The sequence below is a fragment of the Triticum aestivum genome, chromosome 3B (genome assembly GCF_018294505.1).
Source record: "Triticum aestivum cultivar Chinese Spring chromosome 3B, IWGSC CS RefSeq v2.1, whole genome shotgun sequence".
Classification (NCBI taxonomy): domain Eukaryota; kingdom Viridiplantae; phylum Streptophyta; class Magnoliopsida; order Poales; family Poaceae; genus Triticum; species Triticum aestivum.
Window position 1 is genome coordinate 724171878 of NC_057801.1, and position 12595 is coordinate 724184472.

Genomic DNA, 12595 nt, shown 5'->3' on the forward strand with positions numbered 1-12595 from the left:
ATTCACCCTGTGATTTCGCCAAGACTCGTGCATGCAGAGGCCCACCTAGGATTTCTGATGCGGAGTATTGTATATATCCCGTCACATAGAATTTCACCGTTTCACAATTTAATTTAAATAATTGAAATAAATTTCACAATTGATAACATCTATTTTAAAATGATTTCAATTATTTCATAGCGAATTCCATTTTTTTCAAAGATGGTTTTAAATATTTTGAAACAATGATTTCAATTATTTTACCATTTAGAAAAATGATTTCAAATCACTATTTGGAAATCAATTTTGTGATTTATTTCAATCAATTTGTGAAACAATGAAACTTAAATGAGTTCAAAATATAATCAATATTTGTCATTTTTCAAAGGCATTGTCACCATGATTTCATCAAATATATAAACGAAATTTAAATGAGTTCAAAATAGTTGTATTATTAATCTCATCCGGCATTCTTCCAAAATAAAGAACTGATGAACAACCGAACAATATCCTCCTTGATCAAACCCGAGTTTCGCTGAAAACACATTGCTTGAAACTATTTGTAGGAGGAGCTTTTAACGACCCAATTTGAAAAAGGGCATCACTAATCTCTTTGACAGAAAAATGTTTACAGAGATCGACATTCATTATCTTTCACAAGCGGCATAACATGAGATGTGTTGACCGAAATATCATAGGTATGAAGCTGCTTAAAAAATGAATTAGCAATACCATGCATTTCTTCCAAATTCTTTGTGCGACAACTATCACTCTTTCTGACTGCAAAAATATTATTTTTCTTAGCCCTCCAGAAGGCCTTTCTACCACATTCATGTAACAATAACAACCTAGAGCGATACATAATAGCTCCAATTTATCAATATAATGGAGGCATGTATTTCGTATATAGTCATACATGCTTATAATAAGAACTTGCATGACATCTTTTGTCCTACCCTACAGTGGCAGCAGGGTCCATACAAAAACTAAGGGATATTAAGGCATCCTTTTAGTAAAGAACCGGAACAAAGCATTAACACATGGTGAATACATGAACTCCTCGAATTACAGTCATCCCTAGAGAGTATCCCAAACAATTGTCACTATGGGGTCTACGGTTGAGAACCATAACAAGTGCATATGACTAGCAGGTAGGATTAAGAACTCAAATATATTCATGAAAACATAGAGGGTTTAGATATGAAATCATGGCATTTGGGCCCTAGTGACTAGCATTAAGCATAGCAAAGTCATAGCAACATCAATCTCAGAACATAGTGGATACTAGGGATCAAGCCCTAACAAATTGACTCGACTACATGATAAATCTCATCCAATCTCATCACCAACCAACAATCCTATGAAGGAATTACTCACTTCTGGTGGTGAGCATCATGGAATTGGCGACGAAGAAGGGTTGGTGATGATGATGGCGACGAATCCCCTCCCCAGAGCCCTGAACGGGCTCCAGATCAGCCCTCCCGATGAAGAACAGGAGGTGGCGGCGGCGGTTCCATATCTTAAAACACGATGAAACTTCTTCTCTATTTCTTTCTCAGGGAAAAAAGAATTTATAGGCTTGAATTAGGGTCAGCGTAGCCACGTGGGCCCCACAAGGTACCAGGGCGTGCCTAGGGGGTGGCCGCGCCCTGGTGCCTTGTGGGCAACTGGTGAGCCCTCTCTGGTAGATCTTTGCTCCAGTATTTTTTATATTTCCCATAAAAATCTCCAAAAAATTTCGTCCAATTCCGAGAACTTTTATTTTTGCACAAAAACAACACCATGGTACTCCCTCCGATCCTTTATACTCCGTGCATAACTTTTTTCGTTTTTCCTCCAAATGCTCTGCGCGATCCCTTGAGTAACGCAACTTTCCCAGCCTGCCCCTGCCTTTCCGCTTCGCTAGCAATTAATCCCCTTAATTGGTGCAACTTCCAAGTTTGCATGCAGAGACATAAGTGGAGGAGAGAGAGATTACCTGCGACATGCAGGGAGGGATTCGAGGCGACTAGTAGTCTAATCCATGCAAAAGAAGGGGCAAACTTGTCCAGAAAATTTCGAACGGGGCTCTCCTTGGTATGCGAGCTATGAGTTATGCTCAAAGTAAAAAAGAACGAAGGGAGTAGTTCTACCAAAAACAGCGTCAGTCCGGGTTAGTTTCATTCAAATCATGCAAATTAGAGTCCAAACAAGAGCAAAAATATTTGGAAAAGTAGATACGACAAAGACGTATCAGAGATCCACCTGTCTCCCACTTGTGGCCTACGCACATTCATGTTGTCTCTAATTGATTGCATGCGCACATTCATTACTTTGCTCCATCCTTTGATATCGAGCCTTTCATCTTTTAGAGAAAATCGAGTATGCAATGTGGAAAGTCACCAACGGATTTGGCCGTAAGCTAACCATACTTATCTCACATTCCATCTAAATTGGTTATATAAGGTCAAACAGTTTGCATAAATGCATCCATCCATCTAACCATACATCTAAACAACTAAACCTAAAACTAAACATAGAGGAGAGGGAGGTGCTCACGGTGGGGGAGGGCCTGAGCTGGAGAGGGGGTGCACAGTCGCTGTTCGACACGCTCGGGGAGGGCTGGGACAGGGGAGGGCGGCCGCGTGGGGGGTGCTTGGATGGGGGAGGGCGGGCACGAGGGAGGTCCGGGATGGGGGCGGCCACGTGGTGCCGTTCGCCGGAGCAAGGAGAGTGAGAGTGTGGAGAGTGGAGAGGGAGAGTGATGGGCAGGGAGAGGATAAGGCCGCTTAGCAGTAGCACAGGTAACAGGCCATCACTACTACTAAGGGCACTATCTATAGTGCGTGCCACTGTACCCGCTCTGCTGCTAAGTGAGGCTCACCAGATGGCCCCGTGTAACAGTAATGGCAGCGCCGTGTATAAGCCCTGCACTACAACTACGAGGTTAGTTGTAGCACGGATCCCAAAGCTCATGCTGCTACTATGGCTCGACCCGGAGGTACCGTTGGGACCACTTAGCACTAGCGATGGCTATGTCCACCCGCACTACTACTATACTCTACATGTAGCATTGGATTCCTACCCGCACTACTATTACTTAGCAGTAGCGTGGGGCGCTTGCCCGACACTACTACCAAGCATCTACCTATAAGCTACTTCCTAGTAGTGTTACCAGACAACACGACAACAGATGCACTGGATGCCCCAGTTGTGGTAACCAGTTCAGGGTCGAGGAGGGCTCCACCCCCCGTGCAAGGGAGAAGTTGCGTCATGCCGCGGGGGTCGAGTTGCACGCCGTGTCGAACAAGCCCATAGAGGCCCTCAGTACCCACATACCGGCGAAGTAGCAAGATCAGATGTCGCCTGCCCTCACACCAGAGCAAACCTAGGTAGTCTCTGCCCTCGCCAACCCGCACGCCAAAGAGGAGGAGGAGGAGGAGGAGGTTTAGTGACGCACCGGACAACTTCGATAGTGAGTAGATCAGGCTCATCCCATATCGCGTCTTTGACCGCTACTTCCTTGACGAAGATGGCAAGTGCAAATGCAAGGGATGTTGTGGGTGAACTTCCTCCATAGTCATATTCAGAGCTAGTAAATACGTCAATTTTTGGTAGTCCGATGACATATATGAGAAGTCCCTTATGTTATGTGTGTCGATCTAGATGAACTATGTATGTTATTTTTAACGTTGCATGCATAATGTATGAAACTAAGGGTTTTGGTATGAGAGATACGACTGTGGACGCGAACATTTGAGGGATGACCATGAGCTAATGTACGTGAGGACACATTTGATAGTTGTGATGATAGATGCTCTAAGTCGGAAACTGCCGAAGAAAGTTATATCCATATCAAAAGTCCCCTTCTACTCCCGACCTCATTTAAGCTCGGGATGAACAATAAAATTTGAAGATAATGAAAATTCAAAAATTTCTGATATTTTTGGTGCAAGCTCTGACAAATGTTTTGAGTACTTTGAAATTTTCCTCATGAAATGACAATTGTGCAATTTAAGACAAAAAAAACAGTACTCCAAAATTCTTTTGTAAATAGCATTTTTGGAGCATCAATTTTGTTTTTTTGCCAAGACTTCCAAGAATGTTATTTCATGATGTATTTATCACGAAACACAAAACATTTGTCAAAGTTTGGCAACAAAAAAAATCCAATTTTTTTGATTTTACTATTTTTTTGATTCTACTGTTCATTAGGGAGCATTTAAGCTCGTGATTACATACTCCGCGTCCTATCTATATCTATATTCTCTATAAAAAGACCCAAAGCCGGCGGATCCAACAAATCCCAGCCATCAAACAATGTCAACTCAACGACCTATATTGCTCCAATGACGAACGCTACATGTTTAGTGCACAATTAATACGATAATACCAGATATAGACTATCCCTGCAATTAACTTGTAATTGATATCCTACCTAATATTAAAGTGCAATTGATTTTCTACACAATATCAACGTGCAACTAATCTTTGCCTGATATTAACGTACATTGCATCGTACACATTTACTAGTTTCTAAAAAAACATTATCTTCCTTCAGGCAAAAAACATTATCTTCTACCGGTGGAGATGGAGTAGCTCAACGCGGTTTCTCTCATCATATTCTACTAGCAAAACGACCCGTTCGTTGCAACGAGAGAAAAAATAATTCATAATCTCCAATGGCCAAGATCATATTTTGCTGCATTATTGAGATACAGTATCACCCTTAATTTTGTGAAATCGTGAACATTTTTTAAACTCACGAACATATTTGAAATCGTGAACAATTTTCAAATTCACGAACACTTTTACAAATTTCGAATATTCTCTAATACCAAGAGCATTTTTTGAATTCATGACATTTTATACTATTTGCAAACATTTCTTTTTAAAATTTTAACATTTTTTAAGAAAATTTCTTGAATAGTCGAACATTGTTTTGCAAATTGGTGGAACAGTTTTTTGAAATTCATGAAGATTTTTTGTTTAAGGAACATGTTTGAAATGCATGATCCTTTTGGAATCAACGAATATTTTATGAATGAATAAACTAATTTGTCAGGAACAATTTTATAGGATATTTTTCATTCATGAATATTTTTTGAATTGGTGTAATTTTATTCAATTTAATTAGCATTTTTTAATACAATTTTTTTTTGAAAAATCATGACATTTTTTGATTTACGGAACATTTGTTTTGAAAATTTTATACGTTTTTTAATAAGCAAACATTTCCAATAAAACAACAAATATTTTAGAAATACATAAACATTTTATGATTCTTTAGAAAAAATTAAAATTCTCATTTTTTAATTTTCAGTTTTTTTTTGAAATCCCAAATTATTTAAAGTAGAAAAAACTAATATGGAAAATAAAAAGGAAAAATAAAAAATGAAATTCAAAAAATAGGCCGCCCGGACATGTGTCGGCCCAAACGGGGGCGCTATGTATTCTTGCAGTGCGCAGGGCGCAATATAGGAGATCCCTACTGCATGGGCCGGCCCAGGCGGGGGCGGGGGTGTTCCCCTGTGTGAAACATTTTTTTATTACTTATAGATGGTATTGGTGGGTTATATTTTGCAACTTTAAGAGTAATTTCTGTGATGTACCATAAGAAGCAATAGTCCCTTTATTATTTGGTATAGAAAAGATAAAATCAACGGGGTTTCTCTCTAGTTCGGAGTAAAAAAAGAATTTTCGTATGTGAGGGAACTCTTAATGAACAGGCAACAACACTCTTTCCGCAACAACTCTTATTTAATACAGTGCTACGTGTCGGCCAACGGATAATGAGAAAAGATCTGCCGCCTCACTGACCATTGGGTGGACACGCTAACGGTCGCTCAATGGGACCATGTGAGCAGACACCCCTTTGCAACAAGAGTAACGCTACAATATTTTCTGCAACAGAGGTCTTGTTGCGGAAAATTTCCGCAACAAAGGTCTTGTTACGAAAAAATTCCAAAACAGAGCACTTGTTGCAGATTTTTTTTGCAACAAAGACCTTGTTGCAGGAATTATTTTTGAGTATTTTTTTGCGAGGCTAAAACATGGCAGCTTGTTGCAATTGCAACACGCTCTCTGTTGCAAAAACAAGATCGCCCTCTGTGACACTTCGTCGCTTCGGTCCGCTCCACCACCTCGCCTTGGCCAGATAAGGCAACACGGGCGTTGCTCCAGGAGCTTGAGATGGTGGCGGCCATGGCAGGCTACGAGAAAGAGGTTGAGGGATAGAGACATGGGTGGTCCAATAAGCTACGTGGCATGCAATCAAGACGGCGGACTCAGAGCGCGTGATAATCAGCCGGTTGATTCTAATCGTTTCCCTTAGTACAATCTTGAAAAACAAATGTAAGCTCTGGGGTGGTTGAACTGAAATGTAACAAAAACCTAGGCAATTGTGCGTCGGAATGTTCCAGCAATGCTCCAGTAGGAGCTCGGCAGCATGGACGCGCTACTCAGGACGCTCGCAGACAACGCAGAGATCGACGCCCAGACGTCGGAGCGGGGGAGCAGATCGAGGGATCTGTCGTGCGCCATCGAGGACTGTATCGACGTCTTCATCCACCACCTCGGGTCCTCACTCCTCAGCCGTGGCGACGCCGACGAAAGGTTCATGCGCGGCGTCGCGGAGAAGCTCGGGAAGCTGCGGGCGCGCCACCAGATCGGCAAGCGGATCGAGGCCCTCAAAGCTCGCGTCGTCGAGGAGGCCGAGCGCACCAAAAGGTACAGTCTCGGCCATGGCGATCCCGGTCTCCCGCCTCCACGGGCAGGCGGCCGGAGTCCTCCTCGGTGGACGCTCGGCTGTCCGCGCTCTACTGCGAGGCCGGGGGTCTCGTGGGGATCGACAGGCCAAGGGACAAGATTATCCGCCTCTTGGATGACGAGGAGGAGCTGAAGGTGGTGTCCGTTGTTGGATTTGGAGAGTTGGGGAAGACAACTCTTGCCATCGAAGTGTACCGGAAGATTGGAGCCAAGTTCCAGTGCCGTGCCTCAAGTTCCATGTCCAGCACGCCCGATATCAAGAGGCTTATGAAGGACATACTGTCTCAGGTCAATCCTGCCGAGTTTCGCCGATCAGAAACATGGGAGAAATAGCAATTGATTCGCAAGGTCACGGAATGCTTCCTTTCATTTTGTCAGTCTTCAAGAAACCTGGTTAAAACCTGTTCGTAAGAATTTTGGGAACATTTGACATAGACCTTGTTTTGTAAGCAAAAGCATTCGCAGGAACACTGAACAATATAATATAGTATGATAGTACTCCCTCCGTTCCTAAATATTTGTCTTTTTAGAGATTTCAAATGAACTACCACATACATATGTATATAGACATGTTTTAGAGTGTAGATTCACTCATTTTGCTCCGTATGTAGTCACTTGTTGAAATCTCTAGAAAGACAAATATTTAGGAACGGAGGAAGTAGTAGAGATTATTAGAAGGTGAGATAAAATGAAGTCTTTTGATAAATAGGAAAGACTTGAACTGTTTTTGTTTGGGGGTAAATTCCTGACAAGTAGAAAAAGAAGCGAGCTAATTCGAGACATCTCCGAGAGTCTTCTCTACTGTACCAAGCATCAGTTGGACCAAATACCTAGTTTCCAACACCACACCTTTGCTAATTTCCTGCTCCCCGAGACACGCTCTGCCAGAACTCCCTACTTGCTAGCTCATTTGTTTTAGCTATTTCCACAAAATTCTAAAATTTGAACTTACAATTTTCTAGCAATCCAATATAAAAATTAACCAAAAGGCATGTCAAACAAGCCCAGTTTGCTAATCACATCCCACATTGCAAGAACTGTTCTTTTTTACCTAGCAAGAACTTAGTTATGACTGCATTCTTCATGTTTATCTATATATATAGCATCTGAATCACATGTTTCTTCCTATATGGCGTCATAATGAAACAATAAAGATTGAATAATGATGTGCAGTAACAACTGCAAATCCAATAGTTTCAGAAAATATTGTTTGGTTTCACAGATAATTAAGAATGGCTCATTAAAACTAGATCGTGGAGGGCAATGATTTCCCCCCTCCAAGCTCATTAGTTCCTGAGAAGTATTTAACATTTTTTTTACAGAGCTTGCCTAGGTAGTACTAGCTTGGCAGATAGTTTTTGTCCAGCACTATTCTGATACTATGTGAGAATATGACAAATACTTGTTTTCATAAAATTGTCTCAGGTACCTTATTGTGATTGACGATATATGGAGTACAGAAGCTTGGAATAGTATTCAGCACATGTTTCCGCAGAATGATCTTGGCAGTAGAATTATAACGACTACTCGAATTGAGAATGTAGCTTCTGCCTGTTGCAATCATCGCCATGACCGTATTTATAAGATTGAACATCTCAACAACCAAGACTCAAGAAGATTATTTTTCAGGAGAGTTTTTGGTACAGAAGATAACTGCCCTGAGCATTTTGAGAAAATTTCAGAGGAAATTTTAAGGAAATGTGGAGGTGTGCCTTTGGCCATAATAAGCATAGCTAGCCTGTTGGCTAGTCAACAAGTTATGCTAAGGACAAAATGGGAGATGGTATTAAGTTCTTTAGGTTCCATGTTGGAGGAGAACTCTGCTTTCAGATGGATGAACCATGTCCTAAATCTTAGCTATAATGATCTCCCTCATGATCTTAAGACATGCATGCTTTATCTTGTTACATTTCCTGAGGATTCTATCATTAGGAAGGACCATTTGTTGAGGCGATGGATTGTAGAAGGCTTCGTCATGGAAATACCTGGTCAAGATCTAGAGGATGTTGCTGAAGGCTATTTAACAGAACTCATCAATAGGAGTATGATTCAAACTGCTTCTTTTGGTGAGGGTGGAGAGTTGATGTCTGTTCGGGTGCATGATCTAATGCTAGAGCTTATTACCTCAAAGTCCAGGCAGGAGAACTTCATCACTACAACAAATGACCTGAAGGCCAGGCCTGGAGCTTTGGAAATTTGTCGCCTCTCCCTTCACTTCAGCAATGCAGAACATGACAACGTTCTGGGAAGCATAGAACTCAAGCAAACTCGATCGCTCATCTTTTCAGGCATTGTTCAAGACATACCATGTATACGGAAGTTTGAGCTTCTCCGAGTTATGGACCTTGAAGCTAGCTTTTCTAGGAATATTTCATGTGACCTGACCGGTATATGCAGACTTTTCTTATTGAGATATTTGAGGATCAGAGGTAATTCCTTCAAACTGCCTGATCAAATACGAACACTGAAACATCTGAAGACACTGGAACTGAATGACAACCTGCTTGATGTTCCGTCGGATGTCTTCGAGTTGCATTCCTTGTCGCATCTGATTGTTCCAGGCAATGCTGAGCTGCCTGACGGGATGGGTAACATGAGAGCTCTCCGCACTCTGCGTGCCTTGGATGTTGCAGGGTGTCCCATGTACCGAAGCAGAAGTGTTCTCGTTATTCCTGGGGCATGCCAGCTGATGTACTGAGCCAGTGGGAACCCGCTCCACGAAGTCTTGAGAGGCTTCATCTGCTTATGTGCTCTTTCAGTGCAGTTCCAGCATGGATTGCATCCCTTGACAGCCTCACCCGCCTGGGGCTTCGTGTTCATGTGCTCCATCGGGATGGGTTGGAGATTCTCGGGAAGCTACCGTCCCTTGTCGATCTTCAGTTTTCTGTCCGTTCAGTTCCTGGACAGAAGATCGTCGTCGCTGCTGGGTGGTTTCCTGCTATAACGAACTTTGCATTTCATCATGATAAGCCATGTCTCAGATTTGAACCAGAGGCCAGGCAGAAGATCCAAATGTTGTCGCTTGAATTCATTGTTTCTCTAGTGAAAAATGGCGAAGATTTACCTTCCGGCATCGAGCATCTGTCAAGACTCAAGCAAGTGTTTGCATATTACAGCTTGTCCAACAACACTGATGATATTGAGGAGCAGATGAAGACCATCATTGGCAAGCATGCATGCCAGCCGAGTCTTGAAATCAAAAAAGCACGGGGTGCAATTGGAGTGTATATGGGAAACCCCGACTTGGTATAAACATTTTGGCGAGTTAAATTTGAAATATGTATGTGCTATTCAGCTCAGAGACGAAAAACATTGCATAAATGTCTTGAACTCATGTTGTGTTATGTACTTCCTCTGTAAACAAATATAAGACGTTTGTTTACCGAGGGGGTATTTACTTTGTTATCCAAAGAGCAGCTAACTCGCAAAAATGCTTTTTATTGACTGCTATTGAGTATTTGCATGTGTGTGTTCCAGCAGTCGGCAGAGTTCCATTTTTATCCATATTTGTTTGTTTAAAAACCATGTTTGTTGGACTGATATTAGTAGTATTATCATTTTAACAGATGCACTTGGATGACAAAACTGATGCCTATTTTGACTGACGGTAACCATACGGAAAAAAGAGGTTGGTGTTGCGCTTCTATCAATTTTGTTGTTTAGCTGACACATGCACATTCATGATTTAAACTGAGTATCAGGTCTGTGCCTCGAATAATATATTTTCTACTTGGGTTAGGTGAATTAAATTGCACAAAACCATCATTTTAAAGGTTAGGTTTACAGAAAACACTACAATACATTTTCTTTGCAAAAAACACCGTGTCTACCGTAATCTTTTTGCGAATAACACTGATCGACGGATTTGCCTCCGTTGAAGGTGTTTATGACAGATGGCGCCCGCTAGTCAGGATGACGTGGCACCATTTAACATCCCACATGTAACGGCGAGGTTGGCTAACGTTGTCAGCATGTGTGGCTGTATGGGGTCCACCTGTCATTGGAAGAAAAATAAAAAAAAAAGGTTCATACTCGTGTTATCTTCCTCTCCGCTGCATAAAGAAAATCCCTCAAAATCCCAGAGCTACCGCTTCTCCGGCGCTCCCGCCGCCGCCGCCGCCGTCGTGCCGCACGCTGGATCCGGCCATACCCACCTCACCTGCCCCACCCGACACCGGATCCGGCGAGATCCGTGCCCGTCCGGCTGCTGCTCCGGCGTGGTCGTGGTCGCCTTCGGTGCTCGGCGGACGCTCTCCACCCGCGTCGGTGCTGGAGAGGGTAGGCTGCGCAAGGGTGCTCATGGGAATGGGGCTAGCAGATGGGCTCGCCGACCGCGACTGCAAGCTCCAGCGCCTGCACATGCAATACCACCAGGAGTTGAACCTGCTGCTGCTCGCACGCACCTGCGCCCCTGCTGTTGCTGCTAGCGCACCTCCGCCCTTGCTGCTGCTCGCGCGCACCGCACCAGACGCCACAGCGCGCCCCGCTCCCGGTTGAGGCATAGGCCAGCACATCATAGAGCAGGGAAGCCCCTACCCGGCTCCGTCAATGGTGTGCACGCACGGCAATGGCGGCCGCCCGACGTGCCCTAGCTGCCTGACGGCCATCAAGCGGGACGAATCCACTACCGGGAGGAGCTGCAGCTATTCGGGGCAAGCACATCAGCGGCGCGGCCGAGGTGACGAGGATGGAGGAGGAGGGGATGCTCAAGGCCCTGCTCCAGGGGCAGTCGCAGACTCGAGGGCTGCGCCGGTGCGGGGTTGATCATGTGCAGGGACTGCAAAGCCAGCCGCAAGGTGCGCCTCGACGGCGAGCGGAAGGAGGCGGTCCAGTGCGGTGGGTGCAACGAGAATGGCATGTGTGCTGCACGCAAACTGCTCGATGAAATGCTCAATAGTGTTACACTGACAAGCGGGTCCCATGTCCAGCAAAACGATTCAATTTAACGGTGTGAGAAATTTGTGCCACGTCAGCCTGACTAACGGGCCCCATCTGTCATAAACACACTCAACGAAGGCAAATCCGCCGATCAGTGTTATTTGCAAAAATATTACGGTAGACATGATGTTTTTTGCAAAAAAAAATGTATTGTAGTGTTTTCTGCAAACCTAGCCTTCGAAGTGGTGTTTTTGTGCAATTTACTCAAGGATGTGTTCGTGTCCCTATGGCAGTTCATCGGCAAGGTACACACGGAGTACACCATTGACAGAGCATTTGATTCGTTTTCCGAGGGGCTATTCCCGTACGGGCCTATCTGGGAGCACAACCTTGGGTTCTGGAAGAAAAGCATAGCAGCGAGCCACAAAGTTATTCTCTTGAAGTATGAGGAGATGATGGCCGAACCAGTCAAGCACGTCAAGATGCTCGCCAAGTTCCTCGGTGTTCCCTTCACCGAGGAGGAGGTGAGATGTGGGGTTGTAGAGGGTGTAGTGCAGCTGTGTAGCTTCAATAAGCTCAGGAGCTTACCGGTCAACTCATCAAGAGTAACTGATAGGATTGGTGGGGTGCCAATGGAGAACGCTTCCTACTTTAGAACTGGGAAGGTTGGTGACTGGGCAAACCACTTGACGGAAGAGATGTCAAAGAAGCTGGATGCCATTGTTGAGGAGAAGCTGAGAGGATCAGGTATCACATTTTGACATCTCGGTGTCATGTTTAACTATGTGCATGCTTGTGCAACCAAAATGTGTGTTCACAATAATAATGCCAAAGACTATGTGCGTTGATCCATTGTCACCTTTTGTTTTCTCTCGTTGACTTTGTTGCCTTTTGAGATATGAGCAAAACTTCTGAGCAAAAGGTGACGCGACAATTATTGCGAGATTCATGAATGTATAGTAATATGAACTACTACCTCTGTCCTAGTTTA

General features: G+C 43.7%; 1 protein-coding gene and 1 pseudogene across 1 annotated transcript; both read left to right on the top strand.

Moving 5' to 3' along the window:
* The first annotated feature begins 8506 nt into the window (after positions 1 to 8506).
* LOC123067760 (putative disease resistance protein RGA1) lies at positions 8507 to 11223 on the top strand (annotated as a pseudogene).
* A 190-nt stretch (positions 11224 to 11413) lies between these two features.
* Positions 11414 to 12365, top strand: LOC123067761 (cytosolic sulfotransferase 10-like). Its single transcript, XM_044490419.1, has 2 exons — positions 11414 to 11522; positions 11821 to 12365. The coding sequence occupies exons 1-2, from the start codon at positions 11414 to 11416 to the stop codon at positions 12363 to 12365; spliced, it is 654 nt and encodes a 217-aa protein (XP_044346354.1).
* Positions 12366 to 12595: the final 230 nt, after the last annotated feature.

Bases quoted from the DNA above. Each gene is read 5' to 3' on its own strand.
- LOC123067761 (XM_044490419.1), top strand. From the start codon at position 11,414: ATGGAGGAGGAGGGGATGCTCAAGGCCCTGCTCCAGGGGCAGTCGCAG. The intron at 11,523-11,820 runs GTGCGCCTCGAC...AATGTATTGTAG, and splicing joins ACTGCAAAGCCAGCCGCAAG to TGTTTTCTGCAAACCTAGCC.